A 26,769-nucleotide genomic window follows, 5' to 3' on the forward strand; every position below is an offset into this window, starting at 1 on the left:
AAGAAATATAAGACATTCAGGGGAAACTGCAAGTGTCCATAGATGCGAATGTCCATTGTATCATTGTTGGACCTTGGATTTTGGCCCAGAGTTGGTCAACCTCACGTTGAAATTTCGGGTGCCACTGCTCTTTACCCTCTTCCGACTTCACTTCATGACCTTCATGACCATGAGATACCTCACCAGTCACTGGAGTCAATTCAATTAAGTCTAACATACACAGAGAAGATAAATTTCGAATTGGCCATGGAGTTCAAGGGTGACTCCGTGGAGGATTCGAGACATGGATATTTCATGAAACAAGCCTTGTTGATGGTATGAAACTCGCTGATGCCGAATCGAAATATGCTCATTCAGACATAGGGCGAGAAGGCTCTTCAGTCAGGCGAAACTCCCGTTGGCTGTGTTCTAGTGCACAACGATCAAATCGTGGGGTTTGGCATGAACGACACAAACAGATCTATGAATGTGAGTGACTGTTAAATCCATGGATATCTCAATAGAAACCGCTGACCGCCCCTTAGGGAACGAGACATGCCGAGTTTATAGCGATCGCAGAGATGCTCCAAAGCCACCCTAGGTCGGCATTGCAATCCACCGATCTTTATGTTACAGTCGAACCCTGTGTGATGTGTGCTTCCGCCCTGAAGCAGTACCGCATCCGCAGTGTGTACTTTGGGTGCGCCAATGATCGATTTGGAGGCACTGGAGGTGTTCTTTCATTACATTCCGAGTCAGTACTCTAAAAAAAAGACAAGGTCGTCGACCGATCGAGGCTAATCGGATCCAGTCCCTCAATTGACCCATCATACCCTGTCTACGGTGGGCTGTTTGAGAAAGAAGCAATTATGTTGCTCCGTCGTTTCTACATACAGGAGAACGAAAAAGGTAGGAATTAGGATGCACAAACTCCAGCCTTGATTACTTGCTGATTATATATCAGCTCCCAATCCCAGACCGAAAAAGAATCGGGAGTTGAACACCAGATTCGAAAATGACGAAGCGCCACCGACCTGGTAGGCTGCAAAGGTTTGGATCCGGTCTCCAGACATAATTTTACTACACAATACCTTCTGGGCTAGATTGAGTCTGTTTTTGATACAACCGGGCAAAGGGAATCTCCATATAAATATGAAAAGCGTCAAGGTTGATCAGAACGGGAATCTGTATTGTGAATATCAATTGCGCCCCCAAAAACACACACAAAATCGAATATGTGTACAAATCTGCAACACTGAACGGAAAGGCTGTCCACCATTCTTTTTTTCTTTCTAGCTGATGGTGTATATTCATGAAGAGCCAGTGCGCTCTGCCTCCAATTCCCGCTCGGCCTGCTGGTAGTATTTGGCAGTGTCCACACCATGCTGATACGAAAATAATCAACATCATCCCTCTCAGATCGACATGAATGGAGGGCTTACCTGATCATGGTTGACAAAGTTGAACCATGGGACAACATGGATGAAAAGTTCTGAGTACCGCGAGTTGCGGGCTGCCATGCCTTGTAGATAGGACGACATTTGGGATTTACCGTAAAGAGGCTCGCCCTTCTTGACCTTGTCGACCATCTCACGAGTATCCATTTCGACCTCTCTAGCGTTCTCAGTGAAGCCATAGAAGCGCTCTGTGAAGGTGTTAGTTGAGACGTCATCCACTCCCAAAAAAGAAGTGGAGGGTGCAGGTGGAGGGATATGGCTTACGGCAGGATCGCTGATAGAGGATATGAAGACCGCCAAGCAGACCAACGGCTGTCGCGAGTCGCATAACGGGGGCAAAGCCACCGCGGCCTACATGCGACGGGCTTGCTCTCTCCATGATCCAGAAGGAGATGGGAGCAGCTGAGGCCATACCGCCAGCCACGGCCCAATCGGAAGGCCGGGCATATCCGAACACCCGTTTCAAATGCCTGAAAAAGATGTGAGCTTGTGACAAAATCTTAGAATCCGGGGTAAATCGTACGGGTCGGAATCGATCAACTGTGGGATATGTTAGCAAAAGACGTACGCAAGCGAGCAACCTGGGAAAAGTAGTAGCCCCGGTCCATATTAGATCGATCATACCGGGTAGTCAGTGTTAGCCCGCTTAGAGGGCACAATGGCTGTTTTGGTATCGGTCGCCATGTTGCTTGAAGTGTGGATGTTCAAGCATTCGAGGTTGAAGTTCTGGGAGTTGGAGGGAGAAGAGAACGCTAACCTTATTAGGCCTAGCACAATTAAGGCGGACAAGACAACCAGCAGCCAATCAGAGCGATAACAGCTCGCGTCACGCGTCAAGGCATTTGATTGCGATCCCAAGTTAACTACAACATAGTATCTTATCCCATAGTACATGGAAATTGAATTGTTCCAATCCGAGTGTCACCCTCCTTTTTCCTTCTTTTGGGGTCAACTATCCAGTCATCTGATTCTCTCAAATCGACCCCTTGATACTTGCACCTACAACAGTATCTGCGCGCAATTGAAACTATGGCGAACGCGAACATTTCAGAACGAGGAAGCTCACCGACAGCGGGTGATTTGAACGATCTTTTCGATTATGATATCGGCTTGGATGAGATTATTCCGGATAACAATGTACCAAATACCACCAGCACCAAGGCCTCTGGGACAGGTGATTCTGCACTTGGTTTAGGTCTTGACGAAGAAGTCAAAGTCGCAAAGAAACGACAACCCGTGGCCAAATTAGATGAGGGCCGGTGAGTCTCACGTGCCTCCCTCTTTCTTTCAACCCTCTCTTTTATCTTGTTTCGGGAGAGCACTTGGGGCTGCAACAGTGCTGACGAACAGGCTAGTTTACTCTCACAATCGGGCATACCAAAACTGCGACATACTGCCAGACAGAAGCTGAAATTCAAGGGCAAAGGGCATGAGGTTCGTTCGTTTTATCTATCGGGCATACCTAAGGTATGGCCAGTGTAACTGATTTGAGTTCGGTATAGTTCAAGGACGCCGCACGCCTGCTCAACTTTTACCAGCTATGGCTCGATGATCTATTTCCGCGCGCAAAATTTGCAGACGGTCTGACAATGATTGAGAAACTGGGACACTCAAAACGCATTCAGGCCATGCGAAGAGAATGGATAGACGAGGAGAAACCAAGACTTTTCGATAGCTCTGGACTCACGCGAGAAGAACTCGAAAATAACCACGTCCCTAAGAACCATGCGGATTCCAATCATAGCCCAGCCGCGGTTATTCAAGGCCAGGAAGGTGTTGCCGACCAAGACCTGTTTATCCCAGACCCAAACGAGAGCGCGCGGGCTACAACCAGCTACCCCGAGCCTGAGCCCGAGGATGATGATTTGGAGGACCTTCTCAGAGAACAGGATGAGCCAATTTTCCGCCCCAAAGTGCGTGCCTCGTCTCCACGGGCACCAGATGACGATAACGACGACTATGATGCTGAATACGAAGTCATGAAGGAGCTTGGGATGTAGTTGTGAACGCACCTTGTATGATAAATCTTAATGACGGCGATCCCAGGATATGTTCAACGCCCAGGAATAAGCTAAGCGATAAGCCCGCCCGGATTACTGGCAGACCATACATATTTTAGTCAGATCACCTATGTATGTGACCGGACGCCGAATAAGTCTAAAACTAGAATTACTGGGAATAACACATTGGGATCACGTTGGAGAAAAAGAATTAATTTCAAATAACGTGCTAACTGAGTAGAATAACTGGAGATTGCAAAGCAACTCTTCACCGTACTGCTCTGGAAACGGGACAACACGTAGAAGGGGGAAAGAAACATGAGATGTTACAATAAAGGGGGCCAATTGAATGTATTGACCTTACATGCTGGCAGGCTCTGTGAACACAGAGAACTGACCACCGGCACCCGCCCAGTTCAACTTCTTTCCACGAGTAGCAGTGTTGTCAATAACAGTAGCCACCTCGATGTCATCCTGTGTACCTTGTCCAGTTTGGTACGTAGCGGAGAAACCCCATGACCATGCACGGCCATCGGCATCGATAGCGAGAGAATGATCCGAGGCAGCCGCCACAACCTTGGCGTTGATGCCAGGAACGGGGGTAGGGGCAATTAGGATACGGGGGCGATCGCGCTCATCCTTGATAACGGCGTCGTCGGAAAGGGTATCGATCTTCAAGCCGCTTTGGAAACCGTCGAGACGGCCCCAAACCAAGCAGTCACCATCGCCAGCAATGGCAACCGAGTGATGGGCGCCGCCACAGATTTGGGAGATCTTTCTGTCAGAAAGTGATTCGACAAGCGTGGGATGCACGATAGCAGCTTCGTCGTCACCGGCGCCTTCGCGGAGGGCCGTTGCACCAAAGCTATTCAATCCCCAGGCATAGACATTGCCAGTGGTGTGGACAGCAAACGAGTGGTACGAGCCACTCCCGATGTGGACAATGTTCTTGGGGAGACCGAACTCCCGAGGCTGAAGACCATTCAATCTGTTGCGCTCCACGATCCTGCGACCGAGCTGGTTTTGTTGTCCTGAGCCCCACGATGAGACGCGACCTTGGTCGTTCAGGGCAAGAACGTGATTGGCTCCACAAGTCAGGTGTGTGATCTTCTTCAAAGACGGGATCAAAGTTGGGGTCCTTTGAACATGAGAAGACGCGTCGAATCCGAGGATTCCATCGTTGCTCTAGAACCGTTGTTAGTAAAAGAAATCGGATCCAAGGTAGTCACATATCATCTTACTCGGAAGGTGCCCCAGCCATAGACCAGACCATCGTCGGTCAGGGCAAAGCTTGCGCTATCGGCAGCGGCGACTTCAACGAAGACAGTGCCTTCGGGGAATGCGGTAGCTGGAATAGCAGTTGGGATAGACTCTCTCGGGTTTAGGCCGCTGTCTTCATCGTCTGAGTCGGAATCGCTGTCGTTTTCAATGTCCTTGTATCCGCCCTCCCATTCGGTTTCTCTTCCGAGCGCGCCCTGGTCGTTCACGCCCCAGGAAAAGATTTTGTTGTCATGGGTTAGAGCCAGACAGTGCATACCACCAACAGCAACCTGTACAACACCGACCTCTTCGGCAGACAGAAGCTTGTTTAAACGTGGGCGCTTCACATCGATAACATTCTTGGCTGTGCCCAAGCCCAGCTCACCAGAGCTACCCTCACCACAGACAAAAACGTTCAGCTTAGCTTTCGGGGCTTCGTTGATGACAACTTTGGCTTTCGGCTTTGGTTGACGGGGTTGCGCGACACGAGATCTTTTTATTTCGCGAGGTTTCTCCTCTTCCTCATCAGCTTTGCGCTTCTTCGTAGTAGACGTGGATTTTGTAGCAGTTGACATTTTGCTTGGCTTCGCAGTTGACTTGGTAGATGTTGCAGTCGGCTTTGCGATGGACTTTGCGATGGACTTTCCAGTGGACTTTGCAGTTGGCTTTCCAGTAGACTTTGCGGTGGACTTTCCAGTGGACTTCGTAGTTGGCTTCGTAGCTTCTTTCACCTGTTTTTCGGTCTTTGTGACGGTAGCCTGTCTGGCGCTGGTGCGTACTCGAGTACTTCTCTTGACCGTCTCCGTCGAAGCCTCGACGGACTTGGACGTGTTCTTCTTAGGAGGCATTCTGTCTCACGACTCAGCTATTAGAAATAGCAAAGAATGAGAAAGAACAGGGGGTGGGGGGGAGGAATGTTTGAAGCTGAGATTGAAAGAATAGAAGGGAAAGGTATGTGAAGGGTAGAAGGGGAAGAAAAAAAACAAGTGCCAAGCCAAAACATAAGCCAAAACAGCACCGGACATTCTCTCCCCAGCCACCTCAATGGGCTGATTCATTGATATTTCATTGGTATTCATATTCATTGATGTTCATATTTATTGGTGTTACGCGTAAAAACGCGTGAATATGTTTATTGTATTTATGAAATAAAATTATAGAATTATCGCTCATTAGATAGAGACAATAGACCGTCAATGGGTTGTTTCTTCGCGAATCTTTCCACACATAATCACATTTTGTCCCAATGGCATCCATTTAACATCTCGAGGATTCAATGCAGCATTAGGTGTACCCTCTTGATCTTGTTTCGAGTCAGGGCTGACATTCACTCCACCACGGCCAAGGTAGGTGGGAGCAACCGTCACAATAATCGAGTCAATGAAGCTTGTATACTCGGGATTCAACAATTCACTCAGCACCGTACCACCACCTTCAATCATGACACTCTTAATGCCCTCCGATGCCAAGGCACGGAAGACGGCTTCCCATCGTAATCGCCAGTGTTGATTGTATTCTACAATGCGGAGAAAATCTCCACCGTAGCCTTTGAGCATCGCTAGTGTCTGAGGGTTGATTTGAGCTCCTGGGGATAACACAACCCACGGAGCTTTGCCTTTGCCTTCAACAGCAGTACGCAACATCCGGCATTCAGGATGAACAGGCCACCGGCCCATAGGATCAATTATCACTGGCCGTGGTTGCCACATTCTTCCTAGGCCTCCAAATCCACCGGCCCCTTCCAGACGGCAGTTCAGGCCTGGATTATCAGCAAGAACTGTCCCTACTCCAACAAGAATGGCATCGTGTCGGGAGCGAAGATAATGGGTCATCAATTTGGCCTCCGGTCCAGACAATACCGTCTGCATTCCTGGTTGGAGAGAGATCTTGGAGTCCATTGACGATGCGTATGACAATGTGACATGGGGAAACTCCCGGCGCTCCGACTGATTGGGAAGATAAGGATGCAAGAAGTCTAGGGGAAATTGAGGGAATGATAGTGTGTCCGGGGGTAAAGCTGACGAGATCGAGGTTGGTTTTGTTTGAGAGGACACTTCGTTGACACCGTCGGTGCTTTGAGTTTTAACAATACCATGACCTTTTTGGTACTCATATCCCTCATGTGCGACCAGATTCACGTCTGGGTTTTGTATACGCCACTTGGCAGAGATATTGCGGACGTCCGTCACAGTGAAAAATCGCCCTCCAGCCTCCCCAAGCTTATCGGGTTCTTCTTGGAATTTGGTATAGATGGAAGAAGGGAGATATCCCTTCACCGATTCTTTCCGCGCGTACTCCATTAATCCCGAGTTCCGTTTCACTCGGTCGATGTAGTCGAGGTCATGTGAGTGGATGCTGCAACTTCCCGGCGTTCTCGCGATAGTGACGGTCGAGTATGCACCTTCGAACCGGACAACCTTGATTTGAAAGTTACAGATGCCTCCCTCTCGGACTCGCTTTTTACGAGGGCGTTTGCCCTCTGGCAAGGGCCGAGTTTCAGATGTGCGGTGTGTTGGACGCCGTAAACGGCACATGTAATAGTCGGTGGTGCAATGGCCCTCTTTGCTCGCATTTGATCTTTGTTTGACCCATACGTTGTCAATAAAAGGCCAATATGTTTCAAATTCTTCGAGACTGATCTCTATCGGGTCCTTGCACTCGAACAGGACCTTGCGTATGCGCGCCAGGTTCGGTGGGATTGTTGAAAAGGCTCGGGGTAGCCTTTGTGCCTTGACTCGTTGATGCGCTGCTGCTGTAAGCGTCTCTAATGATCGCTCGGTGCTGTGTTGACTCGTTTTCGTTCCCGTGTAATGCTTGTTTATCAAGGGCACTGGATAAATTGATCGGGCTTGCGATTTCGGACAAGTCTTCGTTCATCGCATCTCGTGTATCGCACGCACGTTCGATATCTTCTGTTCCCGAAACGTCTTGTGCTTGCACAGGAACATTGTGCGGGGATCCCACCCCGCTGCCAGAAGCCTCTAAGCTCGAGACGGACGCGTTGGAGGCATAGTCCATCCTGGGGAAGCGTGGCAGAATACAGGTATAGCTCCGTATTCCCACCTACGGCAGTGAAATGGCCATGTCACTGGGGAGTAGCCCCAGATAGAAGATATACGATACAGAGCAAAGTGTCGGAGAAGGAGCCTCGGAAAGAGCTTAGTGGGGCGGAAGCATGAAGGCCCGGTCATGTTACCCACGTTCTGAGGTCCACGGATATACAGGCATGTACTTAGGTGCATACATGTATATATCCATGGGTGTACGTAGTTGTATGTAGCATACAAATTATCAATCGGAGCTACTACAGGTGAACCTAATCCACAGATTGCACTAGATTCGGTATCAAAAAAATATTTATCCGGAAGATTGATCGTTGCATTCTCTTCAATTGTATTATCAGAGACCGTTAAACAAAAAAAAAGTATCTCAGTATCTCAGTATCTCAGAAGAATCACATCTAATATGCCCCGATGTCCGCCCCGGCACGAGCCAGAGTCTCATAGACTCGTGGCGGCAACTTGTACTTGACCATTCCCGAGAAGACCATGAGATCCTTGGCCATGACAAGCAAAGTATCTGCCAATCCCTGGCGCACTTCACTGTCATACATCCCGAAGGTACGCTTTTGGCGTTCATAGCCAATACATGTGATGCTCCACATGATGACAGGCCCGACATTGCGTGAAATGATGGGTGGCAAAGACGAGAAGGCTTGGGCTGTGCTTCGAATATACGACACGGAGCCCTGAGCTTGCAAGGGGAGAATATTCAAAGCGTTGATAGCCTGTTACATTAATTAGTAATTCAATCATAAAATAAAACCATGGGCTGGAGACACTTACATCAAGAGCTGGCGCCCATCTGCCGGCTTCAACCTGTGTCTTTGCTTCCATCATACGCAGCAGCAACCCACAGGCATCACGGTTGACTTGTCGGATTTGTCCATAATACATTATGTCCGAATCGTAAAGACTGATCATGTTCTTGGCAAGCACGCCTGGGTCATCCACGGCAGTCAAACTGAGGCTGCTTCCGGCTTCCACTGCCTCTGGCTGACTATCTTGATTTTGGTCGACCCGTGGGCGTAGGGGCTGCAGTTTCGGCATGGCACCGCCTAGCTCAACCGCGATCGCATCTGACAATGCACGGTTGATGATGTCGATGACACGGTCATAGTTCTCTGCCAAGTGGTACAGAAGCACGGCATCCGCGATCAACCCCTTATCATCCGCGACGGCAGCAGCTTGAACCGTAATAGTCTTCAAGAATTCCTGCTGGTCGACCAATTTGATCAAATCGAGACGTTGCTCAATGGCTCCCTTGAGGCGAGTACCATCCGCCCGAATATCGCCAAGTAATTTGGCGAAGTCTCTGGTTTCTAGAATGAACTCTCGCAAGGCCTCATGGCAAACTGACGCTTGGGACTTGCCCAGAGCACCTGGAAGATCTGCGTTGAGGCAGATTAGCGTGAAGTAATCGATGGCAGCTTCAACAAATCCAGTGCGGAATTCTCGTGTGTATTGGGTCAAGAGATATCCGAAATTGATCTGGGGATATTGCTTGACTGTAAAGGACACTGCGTAAAACGCGAACGTTTAAGGTTAGCAATATCAGAATACCATGGCAGAAGATAAGCTTACGAATTTCTTCACCAGAGGTGTAAAAGTCGGACACGCGCAAAAGGCCATAATAAGACAGGGCGATGGCGAAATGAACAGCAGTGACTGGGGCATAGGTGCCGAGATAATGCACAGCCTGCTCAAACATTCCTCCCAATATCTGCAGCAGGAAGTAAGTTCCATAGCCACCAGGTCCCTCGTTGCCCTTAGTGAAGACTCTTTGGCCAATCTCTTGAATGTCGGTCTGAATATCCTCCAGGCCGAAAACATCACCTGCAACCTCTTCGGCGCGATCGTCCTCTCTTGCAAGGCTGAACTGTAGCCACATCCAGTCCTCGACGGTCTGCTTCACACCATCCAAGCGACGACGCGAGAGATCACAGCGGCCAATGATCTTGTAGCATGCCATTCGATAAGGATCGACCGTATTTTCAGGTGCGTTCCGTGAGCGTTGCTGAAACTCGCCGTTGATTTTTTGCTGCAAGTCCCGGGGAAGTCTCCTGCTCTGCGCGTAGGTTGTCATGTAGGTCACAAATTTGTGATCTAAAGACCGGAACCCGCTATCCCGACTCACGTATTCAGCTGCTTCAGTCACGAAACCACACCGAAGGAGGTAGAAGATGAGAATCCAGCAGTAGTCTTGGTTCACCATTTGGAGCTCGGTGCCGTCAGGTGCTAGATCCTTCCTCGCGGCTTGAAGACGGATATAGGCGCGAATCTTGTTGATCACAGTTGGAATTCCTCCCAATTGTGCTTCCCCGGGGTTTTTGGCAATAGCAGTTTCCACTTCGTCGAAGAATGTGCTCTCGAGGAAACTCCTAGAGCCTTCAAGGATCTGTTTCTTGAGTTCGATTGCTTTGAGAGATTTGGAGGATTCTTCAAGGTAATCTTCCGCGTACTGTCGCTCCTTCACTGCTCCGGGCTCCGATGGGTTCATGATATTTGGCTTCTCGTGGACGATACTTATCAAGGCTTGGTATGCGTTGAAGAGTTGCCGAGGTACCTGAAGAATGATTAGCTGGACGAACATCTACCTAGGTATGTTGGGGGAGGTCTTGAGGACTTACATCACCACCGGCTTGCACTTCAACATACGAAAACTCGTCGAGTATGGGATAGCATTTTCCTTGAAGCCTGGCGAGGTTCAACTGTTGAACCTTCTCAGCGTAGTGTCCCATCTTTTCGCGTTGGAACCTGAGATCAGGCGACTGAGCCGCAGTTCCCTCATTTCGCTCTGCTGGGTCTTCAAATATTTGACGGCTTGCCAAGCCGGCCCCAGGTGTGCCAATCACCGACTTCTCGAGACCAGAACGCCCAAATACGCTTCGTCGGGATGCAGTTGAGGGTCCGTTGGCTGGAGCAGCTCCAGTTTGCTTGGACTGTCTTGCTGACCGTCCAAAGGCACCCCTGGTGGTAGATTTCAGTCCTCCAGCGCCGGCGGCATCCTTCTGGGACAGCCCGAAGTGGTGGAATATTTTTTGACGTTGGTCTTCCCAGTCCATGTCCACCTTCTCCTCCAGAAAAGCATCAAAGTCCCGCTGAGCTCTGGTGAGACCCTCTGCGATCATGACTTGTCGGCCACGTTGCTGGATATTCCGCAAAAATCGTTGGTTGTCTGGGTCAAAGTGATCCAGTTCCCTCGCTGGGGTTGCTAGAGATGCCTGGGGGTCCATCGACTTGAGGTCTCGCAATGCTTGTCCGGGGATATGCCGGAAGCTGCAAGAAGATAATGACTATTGATAACATATTGCAAGGTTAGCCAAGCCCAATAACTAAACAAGCGAAACAAGATGATAAAGACGAAACTCACGCCTTGCTGTTCTTGCCGCTTGGGGTGTCCTTTTTGTCCTGCGGAGCCTAGCTCTCGCGCCTTCCTTCGAATGTCATCCAGGCCTAACTGGAGACTAGGCACATCTTCAAAGTTGTTGTTTTGAATGACCGATGACAATGGTCGCTTTTTCCCACGCTCCAATAGGCTGTTGAAAAATGCAGGCTGTGTTGACTGACTTGCAGGTTGTCCCTGGGTCTGCGGGTTGCTGGCTTGCTGCGTCTGGCCCAAGGTCGGGGCTTGAGCAGGCTGTTGCTGGGCCTGAGATTGACCTCCGAACAGAGACGATGTTTGCGCGCCTTGCGCACCTTGTGCCCCTGTAGAAGAAAAATTTGCGAAAGGGCTTGCCGTCGAATTGTTTGCGCCAAAGAGACTGTTCGACTGTGGGGTTGTCGAGGCTCCAAGACCACCCCCTCCGAAGAGAGAGCCGGTGTTGGAAGCCATGGAGGGCTGGTAGGTTCGAAAGCTTTGAGAAAAAGAAATGCAAAGTACGATTACAGCAAAACTATTCTCTGAATTAGTTTCACTTTGAGCTGGCGACTGAGCAAAAGGATGCTGATCAAAGGGCAAGAAAACTGGATTGCGTACACCTAGAGCTCTGTAGCGGCACAAGGAGTGGATTTTCTTGGGCTCTGGATAGCAAAGAACGGAGCTTCACAGAGCTCTGCTTTATGTCGGCAAAAAAAAAGGCCAGCGATTAGGAGTCAATGGACCTCAATAGGCAATTGAAGAGAATGACTAGGAAGCTCCGTCTAAACAATTCAACCCGGTATTCCGGATCATCTATTAACCGACTGACCGAAATCCGATTGTTCCTCCAGGGCTTTATTTTCAATGACCCAAACCCATTGTCCCAATGAACCTAATGAACCTCTCCTCCCAGTCCTTCGCTCAATAATAGCGTTCAATAAATTGATTTGCAAATATGCCTGTGTTCCAATCCAAAACCTTTCGTCGGGCGGCTACGGAATCATCGTCCCTCGGTGAACGGCTCGGCGCATTCTATCGGGCGCGACTGGCTCGACACCCTTTCATTCTCTTCGGACTCCCATTCATGGCCGTTATTGTCGCCGGGTCATTTGCTTTGACACCCGCCGCTGCCTTGCGGTATGAGCGGTATGACCGCAAAGTCAAGCAGCTCAGTCAAGACGAAGCATTTGACCTCGGACTCAAGGGTCCTGACGGGGAGGAGGGAATCAAACGCAACCCGCGGAGGAGGATTATAGGCGACGAGAAGGAAGAATACTACGTATGTATTGCTTACTTTGTCCTGATTTTATTGCCTGGCAATTGAACTGAATGCTGATTATTGTGCACGCTTACAGAGACTCATGGCCAAAGATCTCGATCAATGGGAGCAGAAGCGAGTAGAGCGATTCAAAGGTGAACCGGATGGAAGGCTTTAACACTTTGAATCCAACTACACAAGTGCTCCGGCATCCTCGAACGTGACGAAAACACGCTTCCCTCATGATCTCACCTAGCATATGAGCTTGTTGCTAGGGGTACATCACCGTACATTGCTGTGTGGAGATAAAGGAGATCAGGGGGCGGCAGCCACTCAATTATCTGGCTGAACTTCGCATACAACGTGTCCTATGCACCAATATCCCTACTTATGTAGGTAGCCATTGGAATCGGTCTCGCTCACTTTCTTCGGCCTCTCGAAAGTTGTATACAACATACAATACATTTCCGGTTCCCAGATCTTATATGCCGGGCCATTGACTGTGAAATTGGGGGAAGGATTCCCTCTCGAGTCTGTTGCCTCATCTTATCACTTGTCATATTGACCTGAAACCTGCATGAGTGGAACCACTCTTACGGTTGGTCCCTTGGAGACTCGCGACTAACCAGGACCTGAGGTGAGGTCATTGTTAATATTGACCAAGCTAAAGACAAGCCGAACATAAATTCAATCTTAGGTACATAGTATATATATATATATGTGTGTATATATATTGACCCATCTCAAATCCGTAAATAGAAGTGGAGGATGTTCGTTGACCGCTTACTCAGCTATATAAGTAGGTAGGGAGAGCCCCGGAGCCGGCTCAGCCTACCGGGCTTCTAGATGGGTTCTTAGTATTTTTAGTGCTTCTATGTATCCTTTTATATCCACGTATACAATATATATCTATTGTTTCCCTGGAATATACGTATACACACAGTCTCTTTATATATCTACATATACCTAGGTATATAAAAATAAATTTGTTCTAACAAAATATACTAATCCACCGACTACGTCAGAAACTTGGTGAACCCGTGATCCCCCACACAACAACGTCATAACTTTCTTCTCGAAGCCCCCAAATTTCTTCTTCACCCATTTTCTCTCAAGTCAGGGCTAGTTCCAGATTATTAATCATGCAATAACACAGAAGCCCTCTCTCTGATATCAGACCTGTTCATCCCCCCCCACTATTTGACATTTTTTGTTCCATTGGCTGGTTTTCCCCTTTGGCTGGACCCCAGTCTATTCGCTTCTTGTTGCCCCTCTTTGTATCTCGCTACGTCAGTTGCGTATATCTCGAGGTCCTTACATCTGAAGTTTTGCTTACGTTTCCCTTCAACTCTTATTTGAGACACTCGATTTCACCTTCGCGTATTGGATGCCATTTATGACCAGCGATTCTGCCACGGTTCTAGGTCTTCGAAGACCCTGATATCTTGGTCCGGAGCTTGGGAGCACCTGTCAGTCTGATCCTTGAGAAGCCGTTTGTAATTATCTGCCACACAACTGCGGGTGTCATTGCCAAGGGAGATTTGAGCTGACCGTGTTTCGACAGACCAGGAACTGGAGTCGTGGAAGGCCAACATGACAGGCCCAGGACGCTCACCCTCCTCACCTTGGGTACAAAGTGCTCAAGGTGGTCATCACGATGGTGGTATCACACAGTCCTTCCAGCCCACCATGTCCCCATCAACCACGGGCATGATGTCTAGCGCGAGTTTTACAGAAAGATCAAGTCCCAATTATTTTGGCATGGCTGTGCAAAGCCCCAACAATCAACAGACCTCCAACCCAGGGCTATCCATGCAAAAGAACTGGGGTACATTGCCCCACACACAACCTCTGCCGAGTCCAAAACTACCGATGTTTTCCCAAGAATCAGTATCAGCAGGATTGAAGGATCTACTGAAAACTGAGACTGAAACCAGCCGCATACGCCGAGAATCAGCATTGCATGGATCTTTCTCTCCCCAGACGACGTCATGGTCAAATCCCTCACCTTCACATTCGCTGGGAAATTTTTCATTTGCGCAACCCAACGAACTGAGGCTTCCGGCCGGCAAGACCTTAGCGCCCACTCCACAAGGTATGACCGTCCATCTTCGACAAATTAATAAGATACTAACATTGCTTCTTCAGGAGCCACCCCCGCTTCATTTCCCTGGGTATCAGCCGAACGCTGCGCCGAACTCCTTGAATCATCTCAGTCAAACATCATGCTATTCGATGTTCGCCCATTTGCTCATTTCAGACAGGCCAATATCAAAGGATCACTCAATTTATGCATCCCCACTACCCTACTTAAGCGTCGATCATTTGATACCCAGAAATTAGAGGGCACTTTCACAGATGACGCCGACAAACGGAGTTTCGCTCGTTGGAGAAAGAGTGACGTGATCATCGTATACGATTCTGCCGCGGCCGATTTGAAGGATGCAGCACCTCTTCTGAACCTTCTCAATAAATTCCAGGCTGAAGACTGGAAAGGAGATGGATTGATCTTACAAAACGGATTTCGAGGTTTCTCGGGGCGGTTTCCACATTTGATTCAGCATCCACAAACGCAGACAACCGAACCATCCTCTAAACGTCCCTCTGCCATGAGAATCAATCTACAATCCGTTGCTCCTGTCGTGGGTGGTTGCGCCTTGCCAGAATCATCCTCTGCCGTCAATCCATTCTTTGGGAATATTCGACAGAACATGGATCTCCTCGGAGGTGTCGGCCAAATTCCTCTGAAACAGCCCGATCAATTGACCGAAGCGAAGCGACAGCAACTCCCTTCCTGGTTGCGGGGCGCTTCCGATACCAAGGACCAAGGGCACATTATCTCGAGCAAGTTCCTGGCTTTGGAGAAAACAGAATTGGAACGCATGAAACAGGCTTTAACATATGAAGGACCTTCGGCTGACACCAATGGTAGCCCCAAGAAATATCGCGTTGCGGGGATAGAAAAAGGCACGAAGAATCGTTACAATGATATTTACCCATTCGATCATTCCCGTGTCCGACTCGAGGGGATTCCATCTGGGGCCTGTGATTATGTGAACGCGAACCATATTTCCGCTGAACTTACCAATCGGAAATATATCGCCACTCAGGCTCCCGTTCCTGATACATTTGATGTGCGTGACAGCCCCTCGCCATGCTTGATGTTATGTTACTCACAATATGCAGGACTTTTGGCGCGTTGTGTGGGAGCAAGACGTTAGACTTCTCGTTTCCCTCACCGCAGAGGTTGAGCGAGGACAGATAAAATGCCACCGATACTGGGAGTCTGGGAAATATGGACCGTTCGAGGTAAAGGCCTATTCGGAAAAGCACATCAATATCGAATCTAAGGGCGGACCTATCGATCCCACGGCTGGCAGCCCTAAGGCGACCGACCGACATGATGGCACAAACGAGAATCCAGTCATCACCGTGCGAAACTTCAGTATCTGCCATACGTCATTCCCCTTCGAGCCACTTCGGGATATCACCCAGATCCAATATCCTTACTGGCCCGACTTTGGGACAACGTCACAGCCCACTCATCTTCTCCATCTGATTGAGCAGTGTAACAAGGTCATTCGTGCCACCAGCAACTCCAGCTTTAGTAGGGAGCAAGCAGAACCGAAGGGTCAGCGGCCAGTACTGGTGCATTGCAGTGCCGGATGTGGGCGTACGGGGACCTTCTGCACCGTCGATAGTGTCTTGGACATGTTGAAACGGCAACGTGCGCAGGCTGCCGGTGGAGGAGGCCTGGATCAAAACCCCAGCGGTTCTTCCGAATGGATGGGAGATTCCAATCTTGATCTAATTGCGAAGACAGTTGAGGATTTCCGAAGACAAAGACCGAGCATGGTACAAAACCTGAGTCAATATGCACTCTGCTATGAGAGCGTGCTTGAATGGCTCGCTTCTGAGATGGACTAGAACACCTCCTTGGACGAGGCTCTTCTTTACTTTTTCTTTTCTCTTGCTATGATGACGACCCTGGGATACCCCTTTCTGGCCTTGCATTATTCTCAGGGCCATGGTTTTCTTTTGATCTATGTACAATGTCATACAGCTAGTGGTTCTGCATTTTCCGGTGTTTCGGGTTTGCTTTGTGGATAGGGAAAAATGGACAGCGCTAATCTCGGGTCTTATTGCGTAGTTTTGCATAAGACAATGTTAGCGTCCTGGTTTGATGAGATTCAAAAGTTGCTCCTTTTCAGTTACAATCCCCTGCTTCGAAGAAGGCTCATAACCACAGACGCGTCCTTGGTGTTGGGCAGCCTGACTGCCACATTCTGAGCGACAGGAGTTTAGTAAAGCTCCCAATTTTTCCAAGCTCCTCAAACTTATATACTATGATCATGTCCCTGGCTCTTGACGGGCTGCTTGCTTTTCCCACTATAACCGATATCCAGGAACATCACACCACGATCAGTAATCGCAACCAACTCATCTTCCTTCTCAGTGAAACGCAATTGAGAGCAAACAGCCTCTAACTGGAGGACAACTGGTCGCAACTCGATGACACCCGTAGAGGTTTCCCACGATGATGGATAAAAGCCGGTGTGATTGTCTTTAATCAATTCCGACGGGTTCAATGCCCATACATATAGGGTTTTCCAGTTAACGACAGCAACACGAGTTCCGCGACGCGAAGTTGCCACCGGAGATCCATGCGAGGTTGGGACTTCCCGGAATCCCCCCAGTTGCGCCATGATCTGCCAGTCGTCGAAACGCCTTCCGCGGTCGAGGTTCAAAACATGGGTACATCGCGGACCAGTATATGATTCGGACTTCAGGAGGCATGCCACAGTCCATTTCTCAACACGGTGGGTGGCAATTCCGAATGCGAGATACTGCCAATGACACTGTTCTCCCTGAGTTATATCGCCGAGCTCATGGGTACCGAAGAATGGTATTCCAATTGAGAATTGAAGCGAGAGAGACGGCGAAAACTGAACGGTGCATGCATTCTTATTAACGTGGGGCTTCGGCTCGCCTGGGGGGCCAGGAATGCGATCAAGTCTCTGAAAGGCGCCGTAGATGTTTTGAGCTCGGTAGTGGTAGAGCAACTGAAGACCTCGATCATTGAAAGCCAACCTCATCACAGGGCCTATTCTCCGAGAGAAAAGGGCATGTTGGTCTTGATCGTTGCTGCTTGTCAAAACATAGGCCTCAAAAGCGGCATCTAGAGATGTTAGAAACCAGCTCTCATATGACAGAATGACGAAACGAACGAATAATTTTACAGGTATTATCTCCCTTCCCTTCTTCCATAACGCCCTCCATCAAGTTATCGTCTTCATCGTTGTCTTCGTCTTCATCGTCGTCTTCGTCGTCGTCTTCGTCATCTTCGTCATCTTCGTCGTAGAACTGGGTATAAAGGACGACATCATGATCATAGGGGTCGAGCATGTTTTGCCATGATATTGCAAATTTGTCGTTGGAAACAGACAGAGCCAGTGGTCTATAATCTCGGCATTCGGGAAAGTCATACATTCGAATGGTGTTTTCCCTGGAATTCAAGCGATGGTAGGCCAGGTGAATACTCCCGTTGGGGTGAGATTCTAGAGCGTGTTTAACAAATGGGTGGTCTGTATCCAGCTCTTGGTCTAGGAATGGTTTGAATCGGTGCAGCACGTAGACTCCGCCATGTCCATCAAAGGCAGTCTGGATGATCTCGACCTCCCCAATATCCTGCCCTGGGGATTTCAATTGGACCTCAGTCTGACCCCCATGACTCATGTCAACCAGATGGACAGTGCTGTGACCTTTGAAGACAAGCAGTGCTCGGACGCTGTCTTCTGATGCCTCCATTGTCGATGCATGGTAGTCAATCACTCGGTTTTGGTACTTATAGGTGGGGATGGCGTAATGTTCTGCGCCATCTAATTGTTCATAAGACCGTTTCATTAGCTCACTAAACAGATGTCTAGTCTGATGAACTTCAATGCCGTCGTTCCAACCAGGAGTATTGTGTAGCTGATGAACAATAACTGCTCGGCTGCTGGAAGCGACCTCATAAAGCCTGCGGCTTGAAAAGGCTGCCTGGAAGTAGGCTGATGTGTCGCAGTTCTGAAGGACTAGCTGTATCAGCTCTGTGGGAAGTTGAAGTAGCATCTTTGATGTCCCAGATCTAATATTGAGGTTTAGCATAGATTTATAGGACTTTGTGAACCCGCGCACAGACCTCTTGTTGCCTTCAGGTAGCACTCACTGATTTGGTGACCAGGCAGAAAGAACAAAGTGGCCAAGTTAAGACATTGGGTTCTTTTTCCCTCTCTTTGAAAGGAAAAAGGTATGAGCGGTTTTAGGGACATTCACGGGTTTGAAGTTCAAGTTCATTGGATGTTTTGTCGTTGTTCTCCGCCTTACTATAATCTATATATACTACATATACATTAGTGATCTCCATGGGAGGTAACTAGGTAGGATATGGATCTTTCTGCCTTTTCTTTACTTTACTTTCTTTCTTCCACCAGGTATGTTAAGTGTGACCGAGATCAAAAATATCCAAAAGTTTCAGAGTACGCAATCTCAACGAAATCCAACTGAGCACTTACATGTTGGCTACTGCTAGGAAATACAGAACAGGCCCATAGGTAATACTACATATGTAGATAGATTTTTGGTCGTTAGCAGATAATAGATAATCTATATCACGTTAACATATTCTATTTGTTTCTAGGCTAGAAAGTGGGTAAGTATATCTGCACTGACTGTACCCTGCTCACTATGGAGTGCCCAAGCCGTTATAAAAGGAAAATCGCGACCTAAAATCCGGTACTACATATGAGGTTCTTGCAGGTACAACTACAGATTCCATATAGAATATACCAAGAATTAGACTTGGTTTATTCCAGCCAAAAGTGGTTGTTAAATCGACTCGTAGCTGGATAGGTCCATGTCTTGGAACTTGTAGTTGAAACTATATCCCCGAAAATACGCAAGCTGGCCTGTTCAGGAGAGTGACGGGACCGCAAAGTATGGTTCAAATTATTATTTCGATATAATATGATGAGAAGTCTCACTGTCCTTCTCCGCCACCCCCGGACATGCTGATGAAAGTGATGATCAGAAGAACCCACCAGTACCTAGATTATTGATTGGCACGTTAGCACACAAAAGAAATAAGAAAGGATACACGGCTATCTGCAACCTACTTTTGTAAAAGAGACTTTTCTTCGGGTTGCTCTGGGTTTTGACCATCGGGCCCGACAATCACTGGCCTGTTCAGGTGAGGCTGCGTCCCGGGTTCGTTCGAGACGAGGTCAATTCGAGGGCCAGATGTTGAACCTTCAGCGCTGGCAGACGTTGCAGATAGGGAGACAGTGTAGACTTCGTTGGCCGGACCGAGGTGAAGGCGGAATGTTGGTTGTTGTTCACTGGCCGTTAAAGAGGCCAATGACACGAGACTGCCGACCCATTGCTTTTTGTTCGTGGGGGTTGAAATGTAGAGACCGACGCGTACTAGATTATCGGTCTGGTCATCCTTTGGGGGGTGATATGAGACCACGTCCGATTTCAATGAGGCTGGGTCGTAGGAGACACGCGCGAGGACGGACGGTTGTGGCGATCCCAAGGGCCAATATAGGATGTCAGTCGAGAGGGAGGCATTGGCGACAGAAATTAGGAGCGACACAGCACTAAGAATGCTGAGCAGGAACCGCATGACGATGAGAATTAGGAGAGGAGACTGAGATGGTCAACGTTCTGGAGAAAGTCCGAGCTCCCGAGCTCCCCACGATTACATACAATACATATGTACCGATGAATACATACATACATGTGTACATTACTTCAATGTTATGTATTAGCTGGTACTTCCAAGGTTGCTAAATCTAGACTGTTTTAAAATTATACCAATTGATATATAAAATATAAAATATGTATTGCAAAAACGGAGCATGTACATTATAGAAAGCAGGTATACTCTGTTTGCATATGGTACACGAAAAGTACCTCGGTCATCGCAGTCAAATAGCGGAACACTCAGGTACCGTCAAAGTACAAACTGCGAAGGTACCGGCTATCACTGCTCCGTCAGGGCTGGGGCAGATCCATGTCATACCTTATTCTCCTCTACACACAGTTCCCCTTTCCTCTTGTAATACATCCCTGAATCTCAGTATACACATTAACAGTAAGTCTGCTTCGACTAGCGTATATTCCAATTTTTTGTGACTCGCTAATTTATGGTTAATAGCAACCTATAGCTCCACAGCTATCAATTCAAAAGAAAAATCGAAGTAAAGAGCTCCACGGCAACATGGCCTCGCTGCCCTACCGTCGTGCCTCGCACCAGATCTCCCGGAAAGCATCCAGTGACCCTCGGGAGGATCTGGCAGTTCATCTTGACCACTATATTGGCATTGATGTCGGAACAGGTAGCGCTCGGGCTTGCATAATCGACGCCAAAGGTGATATTGTGGGGTTGGCCTCAGAAAACATTGGTCTTTGGCAACCAGAGCACGGTTACTATGTGGGTAAAAGCGCAAGCAAGTTGGGTGCCAAATCAGTCTTACCTAGCCTCTAGGAACAATCTACCTCCAATATCTGGCATTGCATTTGTGTCGCCGTTCAGCGCGCTATTAGCCAGCACAATATCAACCCTGACACGGTTCGAGGTATCGGGTTTGACGCCACCTGCTCCTTGTCGGTTTTCTCCAATGATACTGACGAGCCGATTTCGGTAACGGGCCCGAATTTCGACTCGGACCGCAACGTGATCTTGTGGCTGGATCATCGTCCAGTGGAGGAAGCCGCGAAGATCAATGCGACCAACCACAACCTGCTGCGCTATGTTGGCGGAAAGATGTCCATTGAGATGGAGATCCCAAAAGTTCTTTGGCTTAAGAACCACATGCCCAAGGAGCTCTTTGACAAATGCAAGTTCTATGATCTGGCGGATGCCCTTACGCACATTGCTACGGGCAACGAAAAGCGGAGTTTCTGCAGCGTGGTCTGCAAGCAAGGATACGTACCCGTTGGTGTAGATGGGAGCGTCAAGGGATGGCAAGAAGATTTCTTGCAGGACATTGGTCTGGGGGACCTGACTGAAGATAACTTCAAGCGCATGGGCGGAGTCGACGGGGTGGTGAGCCTTTCCCTAATTGACAATGACGCAGTTGACTGACTTCTGGTGCCACACAGAACGGTGATTACTTGAGTGCCGGTGAGTTGGTTGGCACTCTCTGCGATAAGGCAGCAGCCGAACTAGGCCTGCCAGGTGGTATCGCCATTGGTAGTGGTGTGATCGACGCCTACGCTGGCTGGATCGGTACCGTCGGATCCAAGGTCGATCTGGACCCAGGTCAATCTAGCGCAGATATCCCCAAACTTGATAGGTCAGAGGCCTTCTCTCGCCTCGCGGCTGTCGCAGGAACCTCGACATGCCACCTTGCCATGTCACCAGACCCGGTGTTCGTTGATGGTGTCTGGGGTCCATATCGGGATACCATTCTCCCCGGATATTGGATGGCCGAGGGTGGGCAATCTGCTACCGGAGAATTGCTGAAGCACGTAATTGAGACCCACCCTGCATTCAACCAGGCTACTTCGATTGCCGAGTCATACCATGCCAACATCTACGAATATCTGAACGAGCATCTCAAAGAGATGGCACATGGCCAAGGAGCACCATGTGTATCTTATCTCGGACGCCACTTTTTCTTCTATGGTGACCTGTGGGGGAACCGATCGCCTATAGGGGATGCTAACATGACTGGATCCATCTTTGGACTGACCAGCGATAAATCTGTGGATGGTCTTGCCATTTACTACTATGCCACCATGGAGTTCATTGCGCTGCAAACTAAGCAGATCGTGGAGACAATGAACAAGGCAGGCCACCGCATCACCTCGGTGTTCATGTCAGGCTCACAATGCCAGAATGACATTCTGGTCAATCTCGTTGCAACTGCCTGTGACATGCCTGTGCTGATTCCTCGGTACATTCATGCTGCGGTATGTCACGGTGCTGCTATGCTCGGCGCTAAGGCTGCCAGCGCTGACTCCCAAGGCAAAACTGAAGATCTATGGGACATCATGGATCGGATGAGCAAGCCTGGCAAGAAGGTGTTGCCGACAGAAGATAAGAACGAGAAAGCATTGCTCGGTGTTAAGTACGAGGTCTTTCTGGAACAGTGCTTCAAGCAACAGAAATATCGTGGGATGGTGGATGACGCCGTGGGGGCCTGGAAGTCGAAGTCCACCTAATTCGATGTGACGATCATGACGATTTTCTCTCCGCAAAAACAGAGAAAAGGACAGGGGTACTGGAATATTGGTCAAGGTTCACATATTATTCTGTTCGGGTTACTTGGTATCAGTCATTACCGCAGAATAAAAAGTATGAATGAAGTAACAATCTCAAAGTCATACATGTAATTATTGCAAAGCCATGCCTAATGCATTGAGCTATAAAGCTCAGGTCATCGGTCATCAGGAAAGTAAAGAAGATAAGTCACACTCTCCATATAAACGTCAAGCATATAAACAGAAAAACCAGAGAAAAAAAAGGAAGCTCGCTATGCAACATTACTTAGGACAAGCCAAGGAATGCCTTGTGCAACAACAGCCACCATCACCAGTCAATATATGCACTTTGTCTAGTAGGCCACCCCGCCTCTTGTTCGGCCGACAGTGTAGAACTTGTCAGAAGTACTGATGCCGCCTATGGCTGAGAGTATCAAAGCGATCCACGCCCATGCTGTCCATATTCACATATCCCGACATGTGGAAACCAAGCAGAACGACGAGATAAGTGAGCACAAGGATGGATCCCTTGAAATAGTTGCTCTTTCCTTCGCCGTATACATGCGAGAGAAGGAAGACGCACAGAATAACGGTGATCATATCCCACTGGGGGAATATCAGGCTGTTCAAATATGTTGTTAGCCATAGCACTTCAGCTAGAGACGGAAGGAAAAAAAAAAGAGAGAGAGAGAGAGAGATCTTACTTGAATGAGTGGCTGACAAGCTCGGATGCGTCCAGCGAGCGGCCATAGAAAGCGCTGAAGAATACCACAGCAGGAATCTGCAAGAGACAGACCTGCAGTGCGTAGGCAGACCCAATTTCCATAGACAATGCAATGTTCCCGTTCATGGCAAATGATATGGCATTCTGTTTGGGAGTGTTAGTTAACAATATAAATTCAAATTCGACTCAGACAAAGAAAGAGCCTTCAATAACCAACGTACCAGGAATTCCGTTGTGTTTGGCACCAACGCGAAAAGAGTAATGCCGAGGAACTTCTCATCAACATCCACGTTCTCTAGCACAACATCAACTGTGTTGACAAGAATCTCAGCAATCACAGCATAGAGGACAGTTGCCCCGAGAAGAATGACAGAGCTTTTAACTTTGCTCCAATTGGGTGCATCATGTCCTCCGCTAGCATGAGTGGGATCCACAGCCAACCCGAGATCTTCAAGCTCTTCTCCAGCTGTATTTCGTGATCGTTCTGGACCAGGGCGGCTAGCTTGACGAACAGAAGCTTGATGGTGTTGGACATTGGGCTTGCGACTTCGAGCCGCATCCCGAGCAGCCACCGTTGCTGCTGTTGCTGCCACTTCCGTGAACTGGCGTACTAGACGCTCGTTGTCTTCTTTGGTCATATTACGGACAAACCTTGGCACGGGACAACCGTCCTCACCGCTGGAATTGGGGGGCACCAGGTGTGGGAAATTGCTTTTGATGTCTGTGGTAGCTTCACTTCCAACTCCGTCCCAATTGCCCGGGCCATTGTCGTCCAAGCCAAAATGCTTTAATGACTGGCCTAGAATTCGTTTATACAACTGAGAGTCGCGGATAGAATCTTTGGGCCCAGAAGCGACACCGGATGCTTCGGGTTGGGCATTTGGGAACAGCAGGTGCCGTGGTTCGTAGAACGAATCTTGCGCAGATTGGGTGGCAGGGGCCTGGGGATTCTTCTTTTCTTCCATCTCTGATGCCCAGATAAGAGCAGCGTGGGTCCTGAGAGTAAACCATAGGCCGATGCCGTATGAAAGGAACAAGAAAACAGCGGCGATCCATGCATATGGCTGTACCGCCCTCTGAAAGAACTGGTCATCGACAGCCGCTGTTTGTGAGAAATAACAGCGACGGCAATCGCGTGTCTCTGGATCGAGGGAACTGACACACGAGTGACAGTTCAGCTCATGCTATGCACCGGTCAGTTTAGATTCGTTTGCGAAGGAAGGTGAAACTTACACTGCCATAAACCTGGTAGAAGAGGGCGGGACCAAAAGCAGCAATCACTGCAAACAACAACATCGTCGAGGTCACACCGGCTGATTTCACATTGAACCGTTGGGTCTTGCGTTTGAGTGCGCCGAAGCACATGGACAGACCAGGGAGAAACAGAATGCCGACAAAGATACTACCGATGATGCTTCCCTCGACAAGCCGAGCCTTGCCCTCAGTCAAAGCGACGCAGTAGAGGTATACTTCCACGATGGTCGAGAAGAAAGCATTGATGGCAGCACCTAAACCCATAGAAGATTGAGCGGAGATCGAGGCAACGGCTTGCCCAATAAAATAGGCCAGAGGAATAATGGAGAGCAGAGCGAGAGGGAAGATCAAGGCCGGATGTGTGAGCCAGTTCTGCAAACCCAAGAATTGGCCCAAAACATAGTAGTCGAAAATCACAAACACAACCACACCAAGAAGATTGATCAGGAAGATGTTCGTTCCATCGAGAGTGTATTTCCAGTACCTCGTTCCTGCAGCTCTGTACGTGCAAAGAAGGATGGAAGACGAAGATGAAGTGGTGCTCGATCTAGCATATCTGGAATCGGAATGGAAGGACAGTGCTAGCGGATGTCTGCGTAAATGGCTCACAAGTGTAATCGTTACACGGCCCATGGGAATCCAAAACACCAAGAGCCAGCAGATGAGCGATACCATAAGCATCAATGGGCCGACCAAGAAGTAGAAGAACACGAAGAACACGACACGACCCAAGGTCCATTCGCCCCGCCCAAACAGGCGACGCTTGGATTGAGCGAGCTGAGAAGAGTCTTCGCGCTGTCCACGCTGGGGCCTCCCGAGAAGGCTGTCTTGCTCACCGGCTGAATCGACGCTGTTTCTTCGTCTACCGACCAGAGACCGATCTCTGCGAGGTCCGAAGAAAAGACGACCGTGTTCCAGGTCGCCATTCTGCCATTGCTCATATTCACTGATACTGCGTCCCTCGCCCTCATCCTCTTCGGCATAATTCTCATCAGTCTCCAAAAGAACATATGATCCGAACGGGTACAACAGATACCGCGAAAGACCTGCGAATACTCTTCCGTATGCCACAGCACTGGATGAGTAGGAAAAGAAAAAGCATGCAACTGCGGCCAACAGAGCGAAAAGGGCAAGCCACCATCCAAAGAACAAAGACCATAGTAGATTGGTCAAAAAAAGCATGGGACTAACATAGCCTCCAGGAGATGAGTGGATATCACCCTCAGCCGTCTTCTCTACAGAACGGCTCTTCTTGTACAACGCAGGCTTCCAGATCCTGATACCAAACGGATGTGTTTCGTTGATGGCCTGTTGACGGTCTTTGAGTGTGAAGCTCTCAGCATCGCTGGTTGCGTCTTCATCGTCTTCTATGCCATCCTCCTCCTCGCCATCGTCACTCTCCCCTCCGCTGCTATTCTCGGCCTGTGTAAAAGGGAGGTCTTCTTCATAATCCACACTTGGTTCAGGCAAGCCTATGTCGTCCGCGTTGTAACCCTCCGAATCGGCCCTTGGAGAGGGTCTGGGACGAACACTGGGACGTCGTCTCAAGGTCGAGCTTTGCGCCCGTAGTGGACGTATCCTGGGGGATTGTTGCGCGTTCGCACTTTGCTTCATTGTCATATATTGCTTGACCTCATTGACATCATCGTCTGTCGAGAACCCTTGCCCCCTGTGGGGAATGTGACGTTTGGAAGACATGCGACGCGATACCGAGGGCTTTCGGGGCTTATCAGGGACTGTGGACGACTGGGTCGTAAACGCGCGAGCCGAACTCTCCTCTTGGCCATCATCACGAACTTCGGGATTGGTCGGCTCGAGGGAGGATGGATCGAGTGTACCTGCAATTTTGGATCAGCCCAAGCCGTCATTGTCGTGGGTTACACCAACGGCAAGCTTACCGTATGTTCTCCGCGTGGAGGCAGATGATCTAATTGGAGGCACTGGTCCAGAAGTCGGTGTTTCGGTTCCCGCCGCTGCAGATGGCTGCGTCGACTCCGGAGAGTCAGGGTCTCCTTTATCACCAGCCATAACGCTTGTGATTTGACAAGTACACAGTGAACCTTAGAAGCTGGGGGGTGGGGGAAAGGAAGAGAGAGAATCGCAAAGACAAGGGACTCCCCTCTCTTTTATGCTGTCTTTGTTGTCCCAAAATAAAGTAAGAGAGAGAAA

General features: G+C 49.0%; 11 protein-coding genes across 11 annotated transcripts; 4 read left to right on the forward strand and 7 right to left on the reverse strand.

Moving 5' to 3' along the window:
- Positions 1–246: 246 nt before the first annotated feature.
- Positions 247–1,020, forward strand: N7519_010778 (nucleoside deaminase; the record flags this gene model as incomplete). Its single annotated transcript, XM_057297551.1, has 5 exons — positions 247–315; positions 364–468; positions 525–733; positions 791–888; positions 944–1,020. The coding sequence occupies 5 exons, from the start codon at positions 247–249 to the stop codon at positions 1,018–1,020; spliced, it is 558 nt and encodes a 185-aa protein (XP_057145433.1).
- A 269-nt stretch (positions 1,021–1,289) lies between these two features.
- On the reverse strand, positions 1,290–2,120 carry N7519_010779 (putative NADH-ubiquinone oxidoreductase 21 kDa subunit; the record flags this gene model as incomplete). The annotated part of the gene is made up of 5 exons (XM_057297552.1): positions 1,290–1,364; positions 1,422–1,624; positions 1,701–1,906; positions 1,960–1,976; positions 2,061–2,120. 5 exons carry the CDS (start codon positions 2,118–2,120, stop codon positions 1,290–1,292), a joined length of 561 nt encoding a protein of 186 aa, XP_057145434.1.
- Positions 2,121–2,465: 345 nt separating this feature from the next.
- Positions 2,466–3,436, forward strand: N7519_010780 (Chromosome segregation in meiosis protein 3; the record flags this gene model as incomplete). Its single annotated transcript, XM_057297553.1, has 3 exons — positions 2,466–2,695; positions 2,792–2,870; positions 2,939–3,436. 3 exons carry the CDS (start codon positions 2,466–2,468, stop codon positions 3,434–3,436), a joined length of 807 nt encoding a protein of 268 aa, XP_057145435.1.
- Positions 3,437–3,796: 360 nt separating this feature from the next.
- N7519_010781 (uncharacterized protein) lies at positions 3,797–5,544 on the reverse strand (the record flags this gene model as incomplete). Its single annotated transcript, XM_057297554.1, has 2 exons — positions 3,797–4,621; positions 4,678–5,544. The coding sequence occupies 2 exons, from the start codon at positions 5,542–5,544 to the stop codon at positions 3,797–3,799; spliced, it is 1,692 nt and encodes a 563-aa protein (XP_057145436.1).
- A 345-nt stretch (positions 5,545–5,889) lies between these two features.
- N7519_010782 (RibD family protein) lies at positions 5,890–7,714 on the reverse strand (the record flags this gene model as incomplete). Its single annotated transcript, XM_057297555.1, has 2 exons — positions 5,890–7,526; positions 7,597–7,714. The coding sequence occupies 2 exons, from the start codon at positions 7,712–7,714 to the stop codon at positions 5,890–5,892; spliced, it is 1,755 nt and encodes a 584-aa protein (XP_057145437.1).
- Positions 7,715–8,156: 442 nt separating this feature from the next.
- Positions 8,157–11,590, reverse strand: nic96 (linker nucleoporin NIC96; the record flags this gene model as incomplete). Its single annotated transcript, XM_057297556.1, has 5 exons — positions 8,157–8,483; positions 8,542–9,275; positions 9,340–10,321; positions 10,386–11,051; positions 11,129–11,590. The coding sequence occupies 5 exons, from the start codon at positions 11,588–11,590 to the stop codon at positions 8,157–8,159; spliced, it is 3,171 nt and encodes a 1,056-aa protein (XP_057145438.1).
- A 481-nt stretch (positions 11,591–12,071) lies between these two features.
- On the forward strand, positions 12,072–16,301 carry N7519_010784 (uncharacterized protein; the record flags this gene model as incomplete). Its single annotated transcript, XM_057297557.1, has 5 exons — positions 12,072–12,395; positions 12,472–12,529; positions 13,939–14,469; positions 14,523–15,508; positions 15,561–16,301. 5 exons carry the CDS (start codon positions 12,072–12,074, stop codon positions 16,299–16,301), a joined length of 2,640 nt encoding a protein of 879 aa, XP_057145439.1.
- A 410-nt stretch (positions 16,302–16,711) lies between these two features.
- Positions 16,712–18,485, reverse strand: N7519_010785 (F-box domain protein; the record flags this gene model as incomplete). The annotated part of the gene is made up of 2 exons (XM_057297558.1): positions 16,712–17,553; positions 17,603–18,485. 2 exons carry the CDS (start codon positions 18,483–18,485, stop codon positions 16,712–16,714), a joined length of 1,725 nt encoding a protein of 574 aa, XP_057145440.1.
- A 907-nt stretch (positions 18,486–19,392) lies between these two features.
- N7519_010786 (uncharacterized protein) lies at positions 19,393–20,037 on the reverse strand (the record flags this gene model as incomplete). The annotated part of the gene is made up of 2 exons (XM_057297559.1): positions 19,393–19,459; positions 19,529–20,037. The coding sequence occupies 2 exons, from the start codon at positions 20,035–20,037 to the stop codon at positions 19,393–19,395; spliced, it is 576 nt and encodes a 191-aa protein (XP_057145441.1).
- A 597-nt stretch (positions 20,038–20,634) lies between these two features.
- Positions 20,635–22,583, forward strand: N7519_010787 (FGGY-family carbohydrate kinase; the record flags this gene model as incomplete). Its single annotated transcript, XM_057297560.1, has 3 exons — positions 20,635–20,847; positions 20,902–21,462; positions 21,519–22,583. 3 exons carry the CDS (start codon positions 20,635–20,637, stop codon positions 22,581–22,583), a joined length of 1,839 nt encoding a protein of 612 aa, XP_057145442.1.
- A 438-nt stretch (positions 22,584–23,021) lies between these two features.
- N7519_010788 (calcium/hydrogen antiporter) lies at positions 23,022–26,628 on the reverse strand (the record flags this gene model as incomplete). The annotated part of the gene is made up of 5 exons (XM_057297561.1): positions 23,022–23,244; positions 23,327–23,490; positions 23,568–24,530; positions 24,580–26,438; positions 26,499–26,628. The coding sequence occupies 5 exons, from the start codon at positions 26,626–26,628 to the stop codon at positions 23,022–23,024; spliced, it is 3,339 nt and encodes a 1,112-aa protein (XP_057145443.1).
- Between the last annotated feature and the right edge of the window lie 141 nt (positions 26,629–26,769).

This window comes from Penicillium mononematosum (assembly GCF_028829835.1).
Source record: "Penicillium mononematosum strain IBT 11891 chromosome Unknown utg000005l:1.0-9366267.0:1.0-9372171.0, whole genome shotgun sequence".
Lineage (NCBI taxonomy): Eukaryota > Fungi > Ascomycota > Eurotiomycetes > Eurotiales > Aspergillaceae > Penicillium > Penicillium mononematosum.